The 15,593-nt window shown below is 29.0% G+C and overlaps 4 protein-coding genes across 7 annotated transcripts; 2 read left to right on the forward strand and 2 right to left on the reverse strand.

The window, feature by feature from the left end:
• Nucleotides 1–422: 422 nt before the first annotated feature.
• Nucleotides 423–1,354, forward strand: LOC130670725 (histone deacetylase complex subunit SAP18). The gene is made up of 2 exons (XM_057474168.1): nucleotides 423–582; nucleotides 847–1,354. Exons 1-2 carry the CDS (start codon nucleotides 511–513, stop codon nucleotides 1,240–1,242), a joined length of 468 nt encoding a protein of 155 aa, XP_057330151.1. The 5' UTR covers nucleotides 423–510; the 3' UTR covers nucleotides 1,243–1,354.
• Nucleotides 1,355–1,429: 75 nt separating this feature from the next.
• LOC130670722 (kinesin-like protein costa) lies at nucleotides 1,430–4,707 on the reverse strand. The gene is made up of 2 exons (XM_057474161.1): nucleotides 4,543–4,707; nucleotides 1,430–4,374 (listed from the first exon to the last, which is right to left on the reverse strand). Exon 2 carries the CDS (start codon nucleotides 4,323–4,325, stop codon nucleotides 1,833–1,835), a length of 2,493 nt encoding a protein of 830 aa, XP_057330144.1. The 5' UTR covers nucleotides 4,326–4,374; nucleotides 4,543–4,707; the 3' UTR covers nucleotides 1,430–1,832.
• Nucleotides 4,708–4,917: 210 nt separating this feature from the next.
• LOC130670724 (lipopolysaccharide-induced tumor necrosis factor-alpha factor-like) lies at nucleotides 4,918–10,673 on the forward strand. Of its 2 annotated transcripts, none has more exons than XM_057474167.1 (4): nucleotides 4,918–5,751; nucleotides 7,933–8,148; nucleotides 9,605–9,866; nucleotides 9,965–10,672. In XM_057474167.1, exons 2-4 carry the CDS (start codon nucleotides 7,935–7,937, stop codon nucleotides 10,101–10,103), a joined length of 615 nt encoding a protein of 204 aa, XP_057330150.1. In that variant the 5' UTR covers nucleotides 4,918–5,751; nucleotides 7,933–7,934; the 3' UTR covers nucleotides 10,104–10,672. The 2 variants fall into 2 exon arrangements, with proteins under 2 accessions (XP_057330150.1, XP_057330149.1); XM_057474166.1 differs by lacking the exon at nucleotides 4,918–5,751 and adding an exon at nucleotides 7,642–7,678 and having other exon boundaries at nucleotides 9,965–10,673.
• A 1,365-nt stretch (nucleotides 10,674–12,038) lies between these two features.
• Nucleotides 12,039–15,593, reverse strand: LOC130670723 (acetylcholine receptor subunit alpha-like 2). Of its 3 annotated transcripts, none has more exons than XM_057474165.1 (8): nucleotides 15,360–15,593; nucleotides 14,598–14,994; nucleotides 14,478–14,522; nucleotides 14,193–14,302; nucleotides 13,873–14,053; nucleotides 13,118–13,805; nucleotides 12,600–12,814; nucleotides 12,039–12,527 (listed from the first exon to the last, which is right to left on the reverse strand). In XM_057474165.1, the coding sequence occupies exons 2-8, from the start codon at nucleotides 14,784–14,786 to the stop codon at nucleotides 12,303–12,305; spliced, it is 1,653 nt and encodes a 550-aa protein (XP_057330148.1). In that variant the 5' UTR covers nucleotides 14,787–14,994; nucleotides 15,360–15,593; the 3' UTR covers nucleotides 12,039–12,302. The 3 variants fall into 3 exon arrangements, with proteins under 3 accessions (XP_057330148.1, XP_057330147.1, XP_057330146.1); XM_057474164.1 differs by having other exon boundaries at nucleotides 14,598–15,207; XM_057474163.1 differs by having other exon boundaries at nucleotides 14,598–15,219.

Genomic DNA, 15,593 nt, shown 5'->3' on the forward strand with positions numbered 1-15,593 from the left:
TAACAGTTAAAAATAATAGCTAATATTAATAATAAATAGCTTTTAATAATAATTATTCATTAAAATCAAAATTAATAATCTAAAATTTATTATTAAATAAAAGTACAATGAGAGGATTATGTTTTAATATTTATTTATTTATTTTACAGCCATTGAAATTCGTCAAAAAATTTTTAATTATTAATTAATTAAAATATTTGAACAGATAAATATTTAAAAATCAATTGCGTTAAAAAATAATTAAAAAAAAAAAATCAAATTCGAGTGCGGATTTGAACACGCAACTCTGAGCGGGTACAAAACGACGCATGGCGGGTGTAACATTTCTCCTCCGCTTGTCTACAGCGCTCGGTTTCTCTCGGCTTTATTCGGTTTCCCGACACACCGATAGACAAAGTTGCGTGTGCGTACCACGCGCGAGGCGCTCTGGAAGGGGTAGAAATATCCTACGTTCTGGCAGCACTGGATTGCACATGCTGTTGTCTGTTGAATTTTGTATTGTAAACAAAAATGGCGTCAATGGTAGAGTCTATGGTCGTCGACGACAAACAATTACCCGAAAAACCAGTTGATAGAGAAAAGGTATTGATTCATTTCCCATTAATAATTATTTTCTAGTTCTTATACTCGATTTAAATTTATCTCAATGCTTGAGCCACCGTAAACTAATTATTCATAAAGAATTTCACAACCTAACCTCTCTTTTATTTTTTTTTTTGTCTACACAATAATTTTTTTTTTTTATCTATTTTTTAATCAGTTATAAATTATATATCCGATCTGATTAATAAGGAAATAATTTGTTAGAAGTATTAAAAAGTAACTGATTGAATAATTTATTTTCAGACATGTCCATTATTATTAAGAGTATTTTGCAACACTGGACGTCATCACAACATAATGGACTACAGTCGTGGGAATGTACCATCAAATGAATTACAAATCTACACGTGGATGGACGCGACCTTGCGCGAAATAACCGGGTTAGTAAAGGAAGTAAACCCGGATGCCCGCAGCAAAGGAACTTACTTTGATTTCTCACTAGTAACTCCGGAACCGCGTAACTCTTGTTACCGTATGCGAGAAATTGGTGTGACATGTTCCGGACAGAAGGGAGCCGACGACAATAAAACACTTGCCCAAGTAAGATTCACCATCGGCGACTACCTGGACATCTCGATAACTCCACCCAATCGCATGATGCAACCAACAGCTAGACGTGGTGGCCTCCGTCAATATTGATCACGATAATTCAACTCCATTTAAGTTTAAATTTATTTAATTATTATTACTAATGACATTTAAGACTCTGTCGATAGTAATTTTCATAATAAATATCTTCGATTTATTGAAACGTAAGAAAAAAAATTTATTTACAATTTTAAAATAATTACAATAAATAATACAAGTAATAAATGCCAAAGAGTTATCTTGATCTGATGTCATTTCGAGTATAAGCTCAAGTTATTAAATTTTCATAATTTATAATTATTTTATTTCTAAATGGTTTGATTATGAATACTGAACATACGAACACTGGGTTATATTTTTCCATCAATATAATATTTTTTTTCAATCACTAATTTAGATATGGGTGTAAGATGATTCCCAATTTTATTGTTTTTTTGTCGTTGATAAATAAAAAAATCAACATCCTAATATATAAAAAAAATTTTAGAAAACAAATAAATAAATTGTATTTTAAAGAAAAAAAAATGAATTTTTACATCAAAGTATTATTTCCATTGATCACTAGATTTTTTTCGATAAAAAATAAAAAATAATGATGACTTACACCCTTTGGATTAAATCCAGTAGTTGGACAATAAAATCTACTTTTTCTTTTTGTCACAATGAGTTTTCTGAATGATGATTCGGTTCTTTTCTCGGGTAACCTTTGTTTTCTCTTCTATCGGGTTGGTTTCTCTATAGCCTTGCTTAGTGTACTTGCTGGGACTGAGGCCAGTGATTCTCGCGGTCTTGAGCTCTCCAACTTTCCTCCTGAGACTCTTGTTTTCTCTTCTGAGTCTCTCCAACTCCAATTCCCACTCGTCAGTCTCGTCGGCAAAGTCCCTCAAAACGAGCTGTAGCTTTTCCTGGTCTCCTTTGCCAGACATGACGATGGTCTGATTATGATCATACTGCCTGTCCTTGAGCGCACTCACCAGCGTACGAATCTGCCGCTTCATCTTCTGAAGATCTGCTTCGTAAATCGCATTTTGTATGTCGAGCGTCCTCGAGCTTTCCTTCAAGTCAATAACTTTTTTAAAGTAAACATAAAACAACTGCCTCATTTCCCGATCGCTCAATCTCGACAGATAACTGTCGATCATTATCTTCTCAGTGCTGATTCTAGATTCCTCGGGATTGCTTGGGTTATTATTGATACTATTGACTCCTGGTTTCATAAGCGTACAGATGAGTGAATTTTTATGTTCAATCATTGCATCAATCATCTCAATAGCTTCATTACATTTCAGTCGTTTTCTCTCTTCGTCTTTAGTGAGTTTTCCCTCCTGCATCTTGGTCATTAAATCAACCTTCTGGTTCTCCCAACTATCTTTATGTATCCTTAGTTCCTCGATCGCGTCCCTTAGCTTCTGAACCCCATTGCTGTCTGCTGCTTTTTTCAAATCCGCAGCCTTCTCCAAGTCCAAAGACTTGTCCTTGAAATATTCTAGCTGTGACAGTCTCGAATTAATCAGAACCTTCTGTTCATTCCTCATCCTCGAGTTGACCCGCTCGTCCTCCGACTCGCTCTTCAATTCCTGTAGCTTAGACTCTGTTAAATTATACTTTTCCTCCAGCTCTTTAATTTTTTTCTGATCTTCAGCAAGTTCGTTCTCCAACTGATTTTTTCTATCCTCCTCATTTTTCAGCTGCCACTGGAGCTTTTCCATCTGCATTTTTGAGGAATTTAGAGACATCTCCAACTCCAAGACTTTCTTCGCCGAGTCTCCAGCAATCTGTCTTATCCTCTCGATGTCCATTAGCCTTTGCTCATAGTGTATTGCGATATTCTTACACAACTCAATGTCTCGATGGCATTTTTCATCCCTCAACAAAGAAATTGACTTATCAGTAGTCAAAGAGCGTGCACCTAGTTCCCTTTTAACTTTAAATTTTTTTCGCTCAACTTTTTGTCTTCGTGTCTCGGAATTTTTAATCATATCACCAATAAATTCTTCCTTAATCTTTATAGTCTTCTGTAGCTCTTCAATACGTTTGTGCGCGTCGTCTAGTTCCTCTTTTATAATTTTAACCTGAGTCTGTTTGACTTGATTGTTGATCGTCAGCGTCTTGAGAGTTTTTATCGGTTCAAGTATATCATTGCTCTTCAACGCATCGACCAAAATGTCCGGTGAGTTATCAGTAACACATTCACCAGCTGATTGGTCTTGATAACACGTTGAAAGTTTTAAACCCGCCGTAAATGCGACAATATCATTACACATATCTGAACCCGGTAGCATTGAATTTCTCCGTGCAGGTTTATTTCTTATTGGTATTGGTTTTATTATTTTATAATTATCATCACTACTGCTATTAATATTATTATTATTATTATTAATAATATTATTGTTATTGTTATTATTATTATTTGTTGATAAATGTCCAGCAATTATCGGTAAACTTTTGTCAATATATTCATCATCATTAATATTATCAATAATAAAATCTGTTTCTTGTTTTAATTTATTCATACACTCGTCGAGTTTTTCTAAAAAGTCTGGATTTTCTGAATTAATATCACTTTCATCATCTTCATCTTCCTCATCAATTTCATCATCATCATCATTATCATCATCGTCGTCATCTTCTTCATCATCAACATCGGACATTGAAGTATCCGAAGAAATACGCTGAGGATTTGATTCATCAGTCTTGTCATCAGTTTCAGTAACTTCCTCGATACGTTCCAGTGACCGACGAGTGTTTTCACCGTACCCAGGAGTACTTGCGGTCTCGTCACTGGTGATGCACTCCTCGTACTCTTGCTTCATGCAGAGCCACTGCTCTATCTGGTCCTGCTCGTTGTGGGGGAGAATATTGCTTGCAACCAGACGGTTGAAGAGACCTTCTGCATTGGAGACTAGTTTAAGACGCTGAGTTGCAGCGAATTCCAGCCGAAAGATGTCTGCGCTGGGATTTCGATCCTCGGAGGTGGCTGTTGTTATTGTTTCGTGGGTCTCGTCTCCAGTTTGCTCGCTGTCTTCGTCCCGAGGGTCACTTCGCGAGCGGTAGGGCTCTTCAACAAATGAGCATGAGTAGTAACGATTGTCCATCACTTGCTGGGGAGTTATCCATGATCCGTAATGCATCATTGTTGTTTTTTTTATTTTTGTTTTTTTCAACTTGATTATTTAAATCGATCTATAAAAAATAACGTTTCTCAGTATTTTAAAATAAAGTAAATTTGAATGTCTAATGTCAATTTTTTTCTCGAGATCCGAAATTAAAAAAAAAAATAAATAAATACAAGTCAAGCTTATGGTATAAAATTGAATAAATTATAATTTAAATAATTATCAAGTAATTTACCTGGATTGAGTGTTATATTTATTGCATACATTAATTGATGAGATTTATTGATTATCCGTGTTTAAAAAATAATTTTTTTCTCCATAATAACATGAGAATTTTCAATAAACTTGCACTTAAAATTCAGATGGTCGAGATCAGCATCTCTATGGATCCTGGAGTCTGTCTCTGGACATCTACTGGAATTTTTTATCGAAAATTACTTACAGTAGATAGAAAATGATGTCGATAAGGTAGATTTTTCTTATTTAAAATTTGAATTTTTGTTTTATTTTTCCCCCGAATTTTTAAGCGCGCGGCGTCGCTGCAGGTGGCGCTTTGAATGTTTTGCGCAGTCGCTTCAGCGGCTCGTCAGTCGGCTTGCGTCTCGCGTCTTCACTGCGACAAATTTCGCGTTCCAATCGATTTTATTGTTTAAATAATTTCTAGTTATCGTGTAAAATAAATAATTATTTGAATTTGAAGTTTTTATTTATCGAGTCGTTATGAGTTTTCATTGGTAACGAATAGTGAGTGATAAAAAGTTTTAAATGCTCAGTGTTTTCAGTGAAATGAAAAGTAAATTTTGAATAAATATATGATTCATGAATTCCCGCGTTTTTAGTATATGTAAATAACATACGTTTCGTGGTCTTGCTCAGTTGTGCACGTGGATCGATTGTGTTAAGACGTGTGTGTACAAATAAACCCAATTTGACAGTAAAAAATAATAAATTATTTATTTTTATTCGGTTTACTTTTACGATGATAAAAATTATCTGTTAGACAATATGGCGACTTCTTCCCGCCAAGAAATAAAAATTAAATCGACTAAACGGATTTCATTGGGATAATTTATTATTTAAATTTACTGAATTTTAGCTTTCAATTATTCGAAAGTAATGGTGTCATGAGGACTAATTTTTTGCTGTCACTTAAATATTTAAGTGATTGTTGACCTTATTGAACGTGTAACATCTCATCGTCGCGATCGCGCTTTCACCCGTTCCCTCATTTCCTTTTTTATTATTTTTAATACCATCGGTTTACCTTAATAGTGATGTAACTACTTAATTAAACTTCCGTACTCTTTTTTTTATTGTTTACTTTGTTATTTATTTATCGACAAATGTAATTTTATAACCGCCAACTTGTGAGTGCTCCAAGTTTTACTGTCACGACAATTGTTTTTGACGTATCATTATTTTTATTATTTACATAAACAACAAGGTAATAATTATTATTTATCACTCTTTATTTATAATGCATTAATATTTTGTATTTTAAAAGTATCCCCATGCATACTATTTTTTTTTTTTTTTTTTCGAGTTATTGGTAGGAAGTAATCAATAAGAGAATAAGATGAGAAAGATGGTTGATTCCACATCTATATATACAGATATATATTTTATTTTAATAACAATGATGAAATATTAATATTTATTAATTATTCATTTAAATAATTTTTTTAATTTAATTTAAAAATAAATTTTACCGCAATTTACTTTCTACAGATAAAAATATTATGCAAATTGCGGGTTTTAAAATAAAGAGAAAGTTATTTTTTAAATTATTTATCAATATATTTATGTCATATATATTTTACAAACAAAAATGATTCGAATAAAAAATTATTTTATACTTTTAGAAAAACATAAAAATTACACTGACATTTCAAAGACATTATTAATTAAATTCCGGTTTTTTTTTGTTTATAAAAATAAATATATATCTAATATATTATTATAGCGGTTCGAAAGTGTGCACCGTAAATAATAACTGTTATGTTAACTTTTAGTTTTATTTATAATCACAAAAGTTATATCACAATATTTAATCTTCCGAGTAATCGTCATTATTAGAGAAATTAATTATTTTCATTCATCAATACAATCATTTTTTTAATACTCACGGTATGATACTGAAATTAGCATGAGACTGAAGTTAGCCGACGTCTAATAATTTTTGGATTTTTTTTTAACAATAAATTATAAAAAAAAAAAATATTTTAAAAAATTGCACTTGTAGATTTTTAAATTTTCTACATGTGCATATTTTTAGTTTTATTTTTTTTTTAAATTAAATATTGAAAAAAAAATCCAAAAATTGTTAATTGTCTGCTGATTTCAGGATCATAAATTAGCAGCCGTCTAATAATTTTTGAATTTTTTTAAAAACCATAAATTTGAAAATAAAAATATTTAAAAAAAGTGCACCTATAGTTTTTAAAATTTTCTGCATGTGTTTATTTTTAGTTTTTATTTTTTTTTCAATTAAATCGTTGAAAATAAAATTCAAAAATTTTTAATTGTCTGCTAACTTCAGTATCATCTCACGGTTTATTAATTATTATCAGGCGTAAAATTTCAAAATTTCATCTGTTTTAAATTATGAAAAATATTAATAAATAAAATAAATATATGGTTTTAATCGGTATAATATATAACACAATTTGTTGTAAATAAACTAAAATAAAAAAATAATTACATAAGAATCTGACTGGCTTTCTACTTGCGTGCAAGGACATGACGCAAGGTTTTTTATGTGTTAATGTACATTAAGCTATTGAAAATAAAAGTATATACTGGTGGTATAAATTATTAAAGTTAACACTGAGGCAGTTTCTGTTTAATTCATTTATAATTAAATAGTTATTACTTATTTCCGTAGTAAATTTATTATTCAACAGATAAAAAGTTTCATGCTTTCTTTACTCATACTTAATGTTTTTATACTTTTGTTTACTTACTTCGTCATTACAAGATGCTTGAAAATTAAAAATAAAACATAATTTATTTTGACTAGAATTAAAAAAAAATAATAATAATAATAGTAATATGAAAACATGACCTACGATCTGTAATTGACATTAAACAGCAAATAATTATTTTTACAATTATATCTACAACTTGTTTATATATCTTTATGTTAATAAGGTTTAAGAGAATGAATAAATTACGCATATTTGTATGCATTAATGTATAAAGATCGAAAGGATATCAGTTAATGTATTTTCTTGTTCAAAATTTATGAGCGACTGAGATACATATTTTATCATCAACATATATATATATAAGTGATAACACTTAGGCTGTGATTTTCCAATTAACTCTAAAACATTGAGACAGATATGTGATGACAGATGACTCTAATATAAGTAATGTTCATTTACATTGATTTTAAGTATTTAAAAAAAAAAATAAATAACTTTACCATACAGTTACTCGTTGAATAATAATTAACATTTCAAGGCAACATTACAATAATCATTATTATTTATTTGCTTATCTATGTTTATTTTGGATTAATGTATTATGCGATACAATTAAATGTTACAGTGACCTTTCTCACTTAAAGTTAATATCACTGTCACCAGTATCAGATAATATAAATATAAATATTATTTAACAGATATGGAAAAAAATCAAGCGACCATGTCGTCAATGCCTGGTCCAGCAGTACCGGGTGGTTCAGATTCAGGAGTTGGAGCATCAGCACCTCCACCACCACTTCCACCGTCATATGAAGAAGCTATGGCGCAATCAATGACCATGCCAAATCCTCAAATGGGATCTATAAATGTCTTGCCGTATCCTGGAGATTCCCGCGTACCTTTAAACAGCCCCTGTAAGTCATATTTATCTTATCGTAAACATTATTTGTTTTATTTTAGTGAAAAAGTCACACGCTATCCAATATAATTAAGAAATTATCGGGTTAATTTATTTTATTAAACGAAGATTTAATTATTTTTGATTGAATTATTAATTATCGTTAATGGTTTATTGTTTTATCTTGACCCAATTCACGTCATTGACAAATAAATTATTAAACTTTACTATATAATCTAAAACCACTCAGTGTCATCTGCAGAGAGCTGCATTATGTCTATTTATATGCATATACTCTTATGATATTCTATTTTTGATATCTCATTGTTATAAATTAATACTCTGTACACTGCTACTAATCCTACTAATGCTTATATTAATGCGATAATTATACAAATTTATGCTAATCACCATTTTCCGTCTTTCCACGCAGCAACGCGCGATGATAAATGCACTCTCAAGATTTTTAAAACCTTTTATTTTCCCGAATACTCGTTTCGAATCTTTTATTGCTCATAAATTTAATTGTCATCGATGAATGATTTTTTTTTCTGCTCATCATTTAATTGTTCATAACAATAATTCCGATATTTCCTAAATCCATAAAAATTTAGTGCAATTGAAAAGTAAAAAAAATTTATTTGAAGATAGAAGAGAGATAATAATTAAAGTCAATTAATTTTTATCCTGACAAATTTGTCCTTATCCTGACATTCCACGGTAAGTATATCCTTATCCTTCATTATTTCAATTACAAACTTTCATTAATCATTTAATAATTAAAAATTTTTTTTTTTATTCACCTCAAACATAAACATCATGCCCGTGTTCTGTACTCATTTCAAAATATTTAACCACATAATTACGCATAAAATGTTAAAAATTTTAATTTAAATTTATAAAAACTATTATCTTTTTTATTAAAAAAAAAAAAAAAAAAATATTTTACGAGTAAACCGAGATTTTTCAGTTTGAATTAAAAATATCTGACTGAATATATATTATACATGGAGGTAAATAAAAAATGGTACCGTTGGGAACTCGAGAGTTGTTGTATTCGTAAATCTCTGACACTGTTTTGAGTTTATTTATATTTTTATTTAAACTTTTTTCATGTCACCGTACGAGTGACGTATCGTATCAATGATACGAGAGTTATCTCTCTGGGCACTGATATTGAACTTTTCGCCTTCATTCTTCTATTCGTCAGGCAATGCAATTCGAAGCCATACACGTCTCGATACTCCTCAATATAAAATAAATTATTTGGCTATGGATTTTCGTTATTTTTAATATCAAAATTTTTTTTCCCACCTTCAAATTCATAATAAATCAAACGTATAATATTTTTTATTCCAAATAATATAAATGTTTTTTTATAAATCATCAGTTATCTCGCATTATATTTCTAATAGAGTAATTAATAAGTTAATCAAGATCGTCAATATGCTCATAAAAACATGTTACGACAGATATACAACCGACTGTTCAAATGCCACAACCAAGTCACGTTGATGGTCCAGGTCCTTATGATTATCAACCTCCACGGAGTTTACCTCCATCGTATCCAATAACATCTGAGATACGAGTGGTTCGTCCAACTGGGACAAACACATTAGCATCCAGTCCTGTTAAAATGCAGTGTCCTTCTTGTCTGACTGATATTAAAACATCAACAGTATCTGATCATCAACCTATGGCTCACATATGCTGTCTTATTCTCTGTATTCTTGGGTAAAACTAAATAATTCATCATATATATATTATTGACTTTTTTTTTTTTTTTATACAATAAATATATGCATCAACTAAACATGATAATTTTTTTACAGATGTTGCTTATGCTCATGTTTGCCGTACTGTACAAATTATTTCATGACAGTACATCATTTCTGTCCACGATGTAAAATTTATATCGGCACGTGGAAGGGTTTTGAACCGTCAAGACGATTAATGGCAGTCAGGGTTTAAAAATAATATTATTTACTATTAAATATAAATATATCTTCGTCTATAACTCTAATTATTGTACTAAAAAAAAAAATCTAAATAATTAAAATGTTGTATTTTTGTTAAAAAAAAAGAAAAAAAAAAAAATCTAAAGTCCGTCGTTTGATAATTGAATCAACGATGTTTATAATAAATTATATGTCTTTGCTAGAGTTGCTATGACCGTGACATGAGATAAACGCTTTACTTGAAAGGTGTAATGCAATTTAAGAAAGAGAAAAAATATAATTATAATTATAATAATAATAATTTTAATCAATCGATATATTTATATATTTTTCTCCACAATTACGATGCTTTTATTCCAATGATAATAAGTTTATAATATTTCCATGTGACTATAAGTTTACTTTTGATTACAATAATTTTAATTATTGTTTGATATTTTCATTTGTACAAGCTTAATATAATCACGTAGCAGTATCACTATTATCATCATTAAAATTTAATAGCCATCGTAATACATATATTAGTAATTAAAAATTTACATATACATTAATTGTTGTCGGATCAATTGCGTATTATTAAATACATTTTTTTTATTTTGTGTTTTATTACACAATTAAATGAAAAAAATTATTTGTATATTTTTTATACATAGAAAGTTTAATTTTATAGAATAACTAAAAAATTGTTATTTTTTTTTTAAGTGATTACCAAGAGATTGATTATTTTTTTAAAAGAAATGAAATATTACAAACGAAAACATATCATCTAGAATTAAATTACACCTAATTAGCAATTTTTTGTTTAGAAATAAAAAAAAATTATTTATAATTTATTCAAATTTATGATTGGTGTACATATACTAGGTTATAAAACTTTTTATTTATTAAGGCCATTCTCAGACAGTGCCTCCCACTTTTTAAAAATTTTCAATGATTTTCAACTGTCATAAGCGTATCAAATTTTTATCAATTAATTAAAAAAAAATTAGAACATTAATTGAAAAAAGGACAACGTAGTCGTAATTTCGCCGATATACAGATTAAAAAAAAAATTATTTACACTCGATATCAATTAAGAGTTAAACAAAATTCGTTAAATAAATTTCAGTAAAATCGTCATGTCAATTTTATAATTCGAATTTTTAAATTTTGGCGGCTAAAATTTATTTAACAAATTTCGTTTAACTCCCAATTGATATCAATTGTAAGTAATTTTTTTAAAATTCTATACCTCAACGAAATTACGACTACGTTGTCCTTTTTTCAATTAAGGTTTTAATTTTTTTTTAATTAATTATTAAAATTTTGATACGGTTATGACAATTGAAAGTCATTGCATATTTTTAAAAAGTGGGGGGCACTGTCTGAGAATTCCCTTAAAAAAAAATTCTAAAACTGCAAACGCATTTTAATTAGAAAAAGAAAATTTTTTTTTTACAGTCAAGGCTGTTCTGTTTTACTTTTTCAAATTATTTTTTCACATGATGTCATGTTTAAAGAAATAAAAAAAATATATATAAATAAATATTCGTGTATATTTTTAATGAAAAGATGCTTTTATTAATTACTCGTATCATTACCAAATACATCTAACTGTTATTTTTAAATTATTGGTTTTTATAAATCGCATATATATTGATTGTATTACAATTATATTTAACATCATAATAACAATAATGATAATAATAATAACTAATAATTTATCACAATTAAAAAGTCAAAAAGCTCGTTACGATACTTATGATTATTATTATTTTAATTATTAAAGAGACTATAAAACGGCTTATCTATAATTATTACTAACTAATTAATTGTCTTAATAACTATCTTACATAATAAATATCTTGTATACTTATTTTGTTTTTTAAATTATATCGACATATAAAAATAATTAAAAAAAAAATTATACATAATTAAAATAATCAAGTAAATATGATAAAACATTAATTGAGTTTGATTATTTTATTGACGTTTAACATTGACAGCGCATGAATTTTTTTTTTTAAAAATAATAATTTTATATTATTTATAAGTTATTTGTTAACCAGATTAGTTCGGATTATATTAATTGTAAAAAAACCAAAGTTAATAATAATAATAAAATTTATTTTTAAATCTATCGAGTTGATAATTATTCTTACACTAATGAATTAATATTTTTCTAAAGATATTTAAAATTGATAAGATTATTTAATTTAAAAATTGAAAATAATTAGTCAGTACGTTGTGGTAATATACCTTTGAGTAAAGATGGATTTCGTGGTGGGAATTGCTGCTGAGCGATTGCCGACAGTTGCATGTCGATAGGTTTAGTATCGTCGTAAAGTGAGGGTGCTTCGCATAAAATGGCAAACGTACCAGCCATCGATGCTATTGAAAATATCCATAAGAATAATCGGTCTAGGACCATTGCAACAAATCCCCAATCTTGATCTTCCTAAATTTTATTTATTATTATTATTACTTTTTTTTTTTCTATTATTGTTAAAGAGGCATCATCATAATTTACCGCATTAAATTCATCCTGACGTTGAATGTGATGTTGGATGAACATGACATTGTGAATGGCTTTCTCCAACTCGAAAGGAAATTTTTTTTTTGGTGCCACATCACTCATAGACTCATCCAAACCGGACATGACAGTCGGGAGCCCATTATATCCAGCCATCCCCGCCTCTAGACCAATAAATCTGTTTCCAGAACTCGGGTGTAATCCATTGCAACCTAAATTCATTTTTTTTCTTACTCTTTTGCTTTATATGATATCTCGTAGAATGATATTTATATTAACTCGTTAACACTCAGGAAACTCAACTTTTTATACTTCAAGTGTTGAAGATTTTAAATTACTAAGAAAAAATTTATTTCATTTTCTTATAAAAAAATCTATTGCAGGATTTAAAACAAATTTTTTATCAAGATTAAATTTTTTTTTTTTTAATATTCTTGGGATTTAAAAGTCATTTCCGTCGAGTTTCCATGAGCATATTTCATAAAAAAAAAAGAATAATTGAATAAATAAATTACCCCGACGTCTTATAGATTCAGGTGATGACATAACAGAAGGTGATCTCATGGCAGCTGAAATAGCAGCTTCAAATTTAGTTTTTTTACCAGATTTTCCACGTCCATAAATTTTATTTGCCGCTAGTTCATTCAATAAATTTTCTGGTACGCGCATTAATAATAATTTTGGAAGTTTCCGAATAAATACCGTTCTAACCCAGGGCGCCATTTTATGAGTACTAGGTTTACGGTAATGGACATTGAGTATAATAATTGTTACCACGACTGACAGTCCAACTAACACCATAGTAAACAGTAAATATTTTCCCAGCAACGGTAACGCTAATGATGTCGAGGGTATTATTTCGGATATAAGTAAAAAAAACATTGTTTGTGACAGCAGTATGTTAATACAGAGGGCTATTTTTTCACCCGAATCTGCGGGCAAGTAAAATGCTAGTACTGATAAATATGATATACTGACACAAGGGACGATAAGATTAACTGTATAGAATAACGTTTTGCGGCGTAATGTTATATTGAAAAATATATCAGGAAACGGTTCCAAACAACACGGATAAAATTTTTCATGACGCTCCGCTGGTACACCTAGTATGTCCCATTCAACACTTGGATAATATTCACGCAAATCCATTCCAATTTCAACGTTATTGTTCCCAGATTTTTGATTTATATGTTTCAAGTCAATCTGAAATTATTATTATTTATTTTTTTTGATTCCTCAAATGATAATTAATTTTTTATAAATAATTTACCTGAAGACCGTCATAAGTCCATGATCCAAATTTCATGAAGCAAGTTTGTTGATCAAATGGAAAATATCTGACATCGATTTCACATGAAGATTTGAAAATAGCTGGCGGTGTCCATAATACTTTGCCAGTATAATGTAATACCGCTTTGGTCATTGTTGTTATTCCATATTCACCATCAGCGCTGTATTAAATAATAATATCTATTAATTACTAAATTATTATTTAATTTTATTAGTCAAAAAAATAAATAAATTTCAAAATAATGGTGCAATAACTTTTTATTACTATTAAAAGTACTATTAATCAAGTGCGACACGTACTTGTTGTATAAAACAATATCTGGCAGCCAAATATGTTCACTGGGGACATAAAGTTCTTTCATGCCACCGTATTCGGACGGGTCCCACCGGAATTTGTGGTCTTGCCATTCCTGTACACAAAACAATACAATTATACGTCGCTTTATATTTATACATAAATGTATAAATATATTAATAGATTAAACTAAATTAATAAATCAAACTGTTAATTGTTTTTAATCATTCATTCGCATTATTATCAATATTATATATTATTATTAATTATATTGTCAAATTTAAACTTACATGATCGAGCCAAACGTTGGTTGTCAATATTTGATCCTTTAAATTCTATAAAACAAAAAAATATATATTTATTAAAATATTTACTCAGTATTAATAAAAATAATTTATTGATAAACTTACAAGATCAATTAATTGGGATAAACGTAAACCAAGTTTGACAACAACAATATCAGTATTATTAGATACAGGGCGAATTAACCGATTATAGTTAGAGAGTAAATCATCATAAAGTCGTTTAGCGTCTGGGTTACAATAACAAATGCCTAAGGCAAGTGTAACTACAATTAATCTTCCATAAATCATATTCATAATTATTATGATTCGCTAATAATATTATTAGTAATGGTAATGATGAGGATGATGATGATGATTATGGTGGTGGTAATGATAACACGTGTTTCTGGACTAGTTTCAGTTGCGCGTCCACGCGCTAAAATCGTTTGTTTTCATTCGGTCAACTGTACGATGTGTAATTCTCCAGTCAACGAATCCTTTCATTTGATTTCCAGAATCGGATCTATATCGAATTTATGTTAATTCTCTAATGTGTACATTTAGTATTACATTATAGAATTTATAATTTAAATAGCATCAACACTATCAGAGTGATTATCCCATTTAGTTATTTATTTTTGTTATCAAAATTATCTGCAGGTCCTACTTGTCTGCGTGATAGATTAAATTTCGAGCCGTCGCTTCTGACACAACTTGTCTATGCACTGAAATAATTCTGCAAACAAACCTGTTGCGTGAGTTAAATTATATTATTTTCGGTTTTTGATTCATAGAAATAAATATTTTTTGAGATTTTATTGATAATTTAAAATGCAAACACTCTTGTTGTTAATGCAAATTTAAATTCGCATTAATTATTATTATTACCATTGTTGTTATTTTTTTATTTTTTGAATTTGGGTTTCTTTATCGGGTTCACTGGTGCACTGATTTAAAAAGACTGGATAATGTGCGATTGGTTTTATTGGCGGGGAATAAATAAATCGCGAATTGAAGCAGATGGCTAAATGAAGATTAAGTTATAAGATTCAAGTATGTGATGTGTAATGTGAAAAATAAAAAATGACAGCAAGATTAAATGATGGTGACGGTCCGCGCGGC

This window comes from Microplitis mediator, chromosome 7 (assembly GCF_029852145.1).
Source record: "Microplitis mediator isolate UGA2020A chromosome 7, iyMicMedi2.1, whole genome shotgun sequence".
Classification (NCBI taxonomy): Eukaryota; Metazoa; Arthropoda; class Insecta; order Hymenoptera; family Braconidae; genus Microplitis; species Microplitis mediator.

What these genes read in the sequence shown, in the direction of transcription:
- LOC130670725 (XM_057474168.1), top strand. Translation starts at nt 511, where the DNA reads ATGGCGTCAATGGTAGAGTCTATGGTCGTCGACGACAAACAATTACCC. An exon ending in AACCAGTTGATAGAGAAAAG is followed by an intron (nt 583 to 846) that starts GTATTGATTCAT and finishes ATTTATTTTCAG; the next exon opens with ACATGTCCATTATTATTAAG.
- LOC130670722 (XM_057474161.1), bottom strand. Translation starts at nt 4,325, where the DNA reads ATGATGCATTACGGATCATGGATAACTCCCCAGCAAGTGATGGACAAT.
- LOC130670724 (XM_057474166.1), top strand. Translation starts at nt 7,657, where the DNA reads ATGACAGATGACTCTAATATAA. An exon ending in CGTACCTTTAAACAGCCCCT is followed by an intron (nt 8,149 to 9,604) that starts GTAAGTCATATT and finishes ATGTTACGACAG; the next exon opens with ATATACAACCGACTGTTCAA. An exon ending in CTTATTCTCTGTATTCTTGG is followed by an intron (nt 9,867 to 9,964) that starts GTAAAACTAAAT and finishes ATTTTTTTACAG; the next exon opens with ATGTTGCTTATGCTCATGTT.
- LOC130670723 (XM_057474165.1), bottom strand. Translation starts at nt 14,786, where the DNA reads ATGAATATGATTTATGGAAGATTAATTGTAGTTACACTTGCCTTAGGC. An exon ending in TATCCCAATTAATTGATCTT is followed by an intron (nt 14,523 to 14,597) that starts GTAAGTTTATCA and finishes TTTGTTTTATAG; the next exon opens with AATTTAAAGGATCAAATATT. An exon ending in GTCAGGATGAATTTAATGCG is followed by an intron (nt 12,528 to 12,599) that starts GTAAATTATGAT and finishes AATAAAATTTAG; the next exon opens with GAAGATCAAGATTGGGGATT.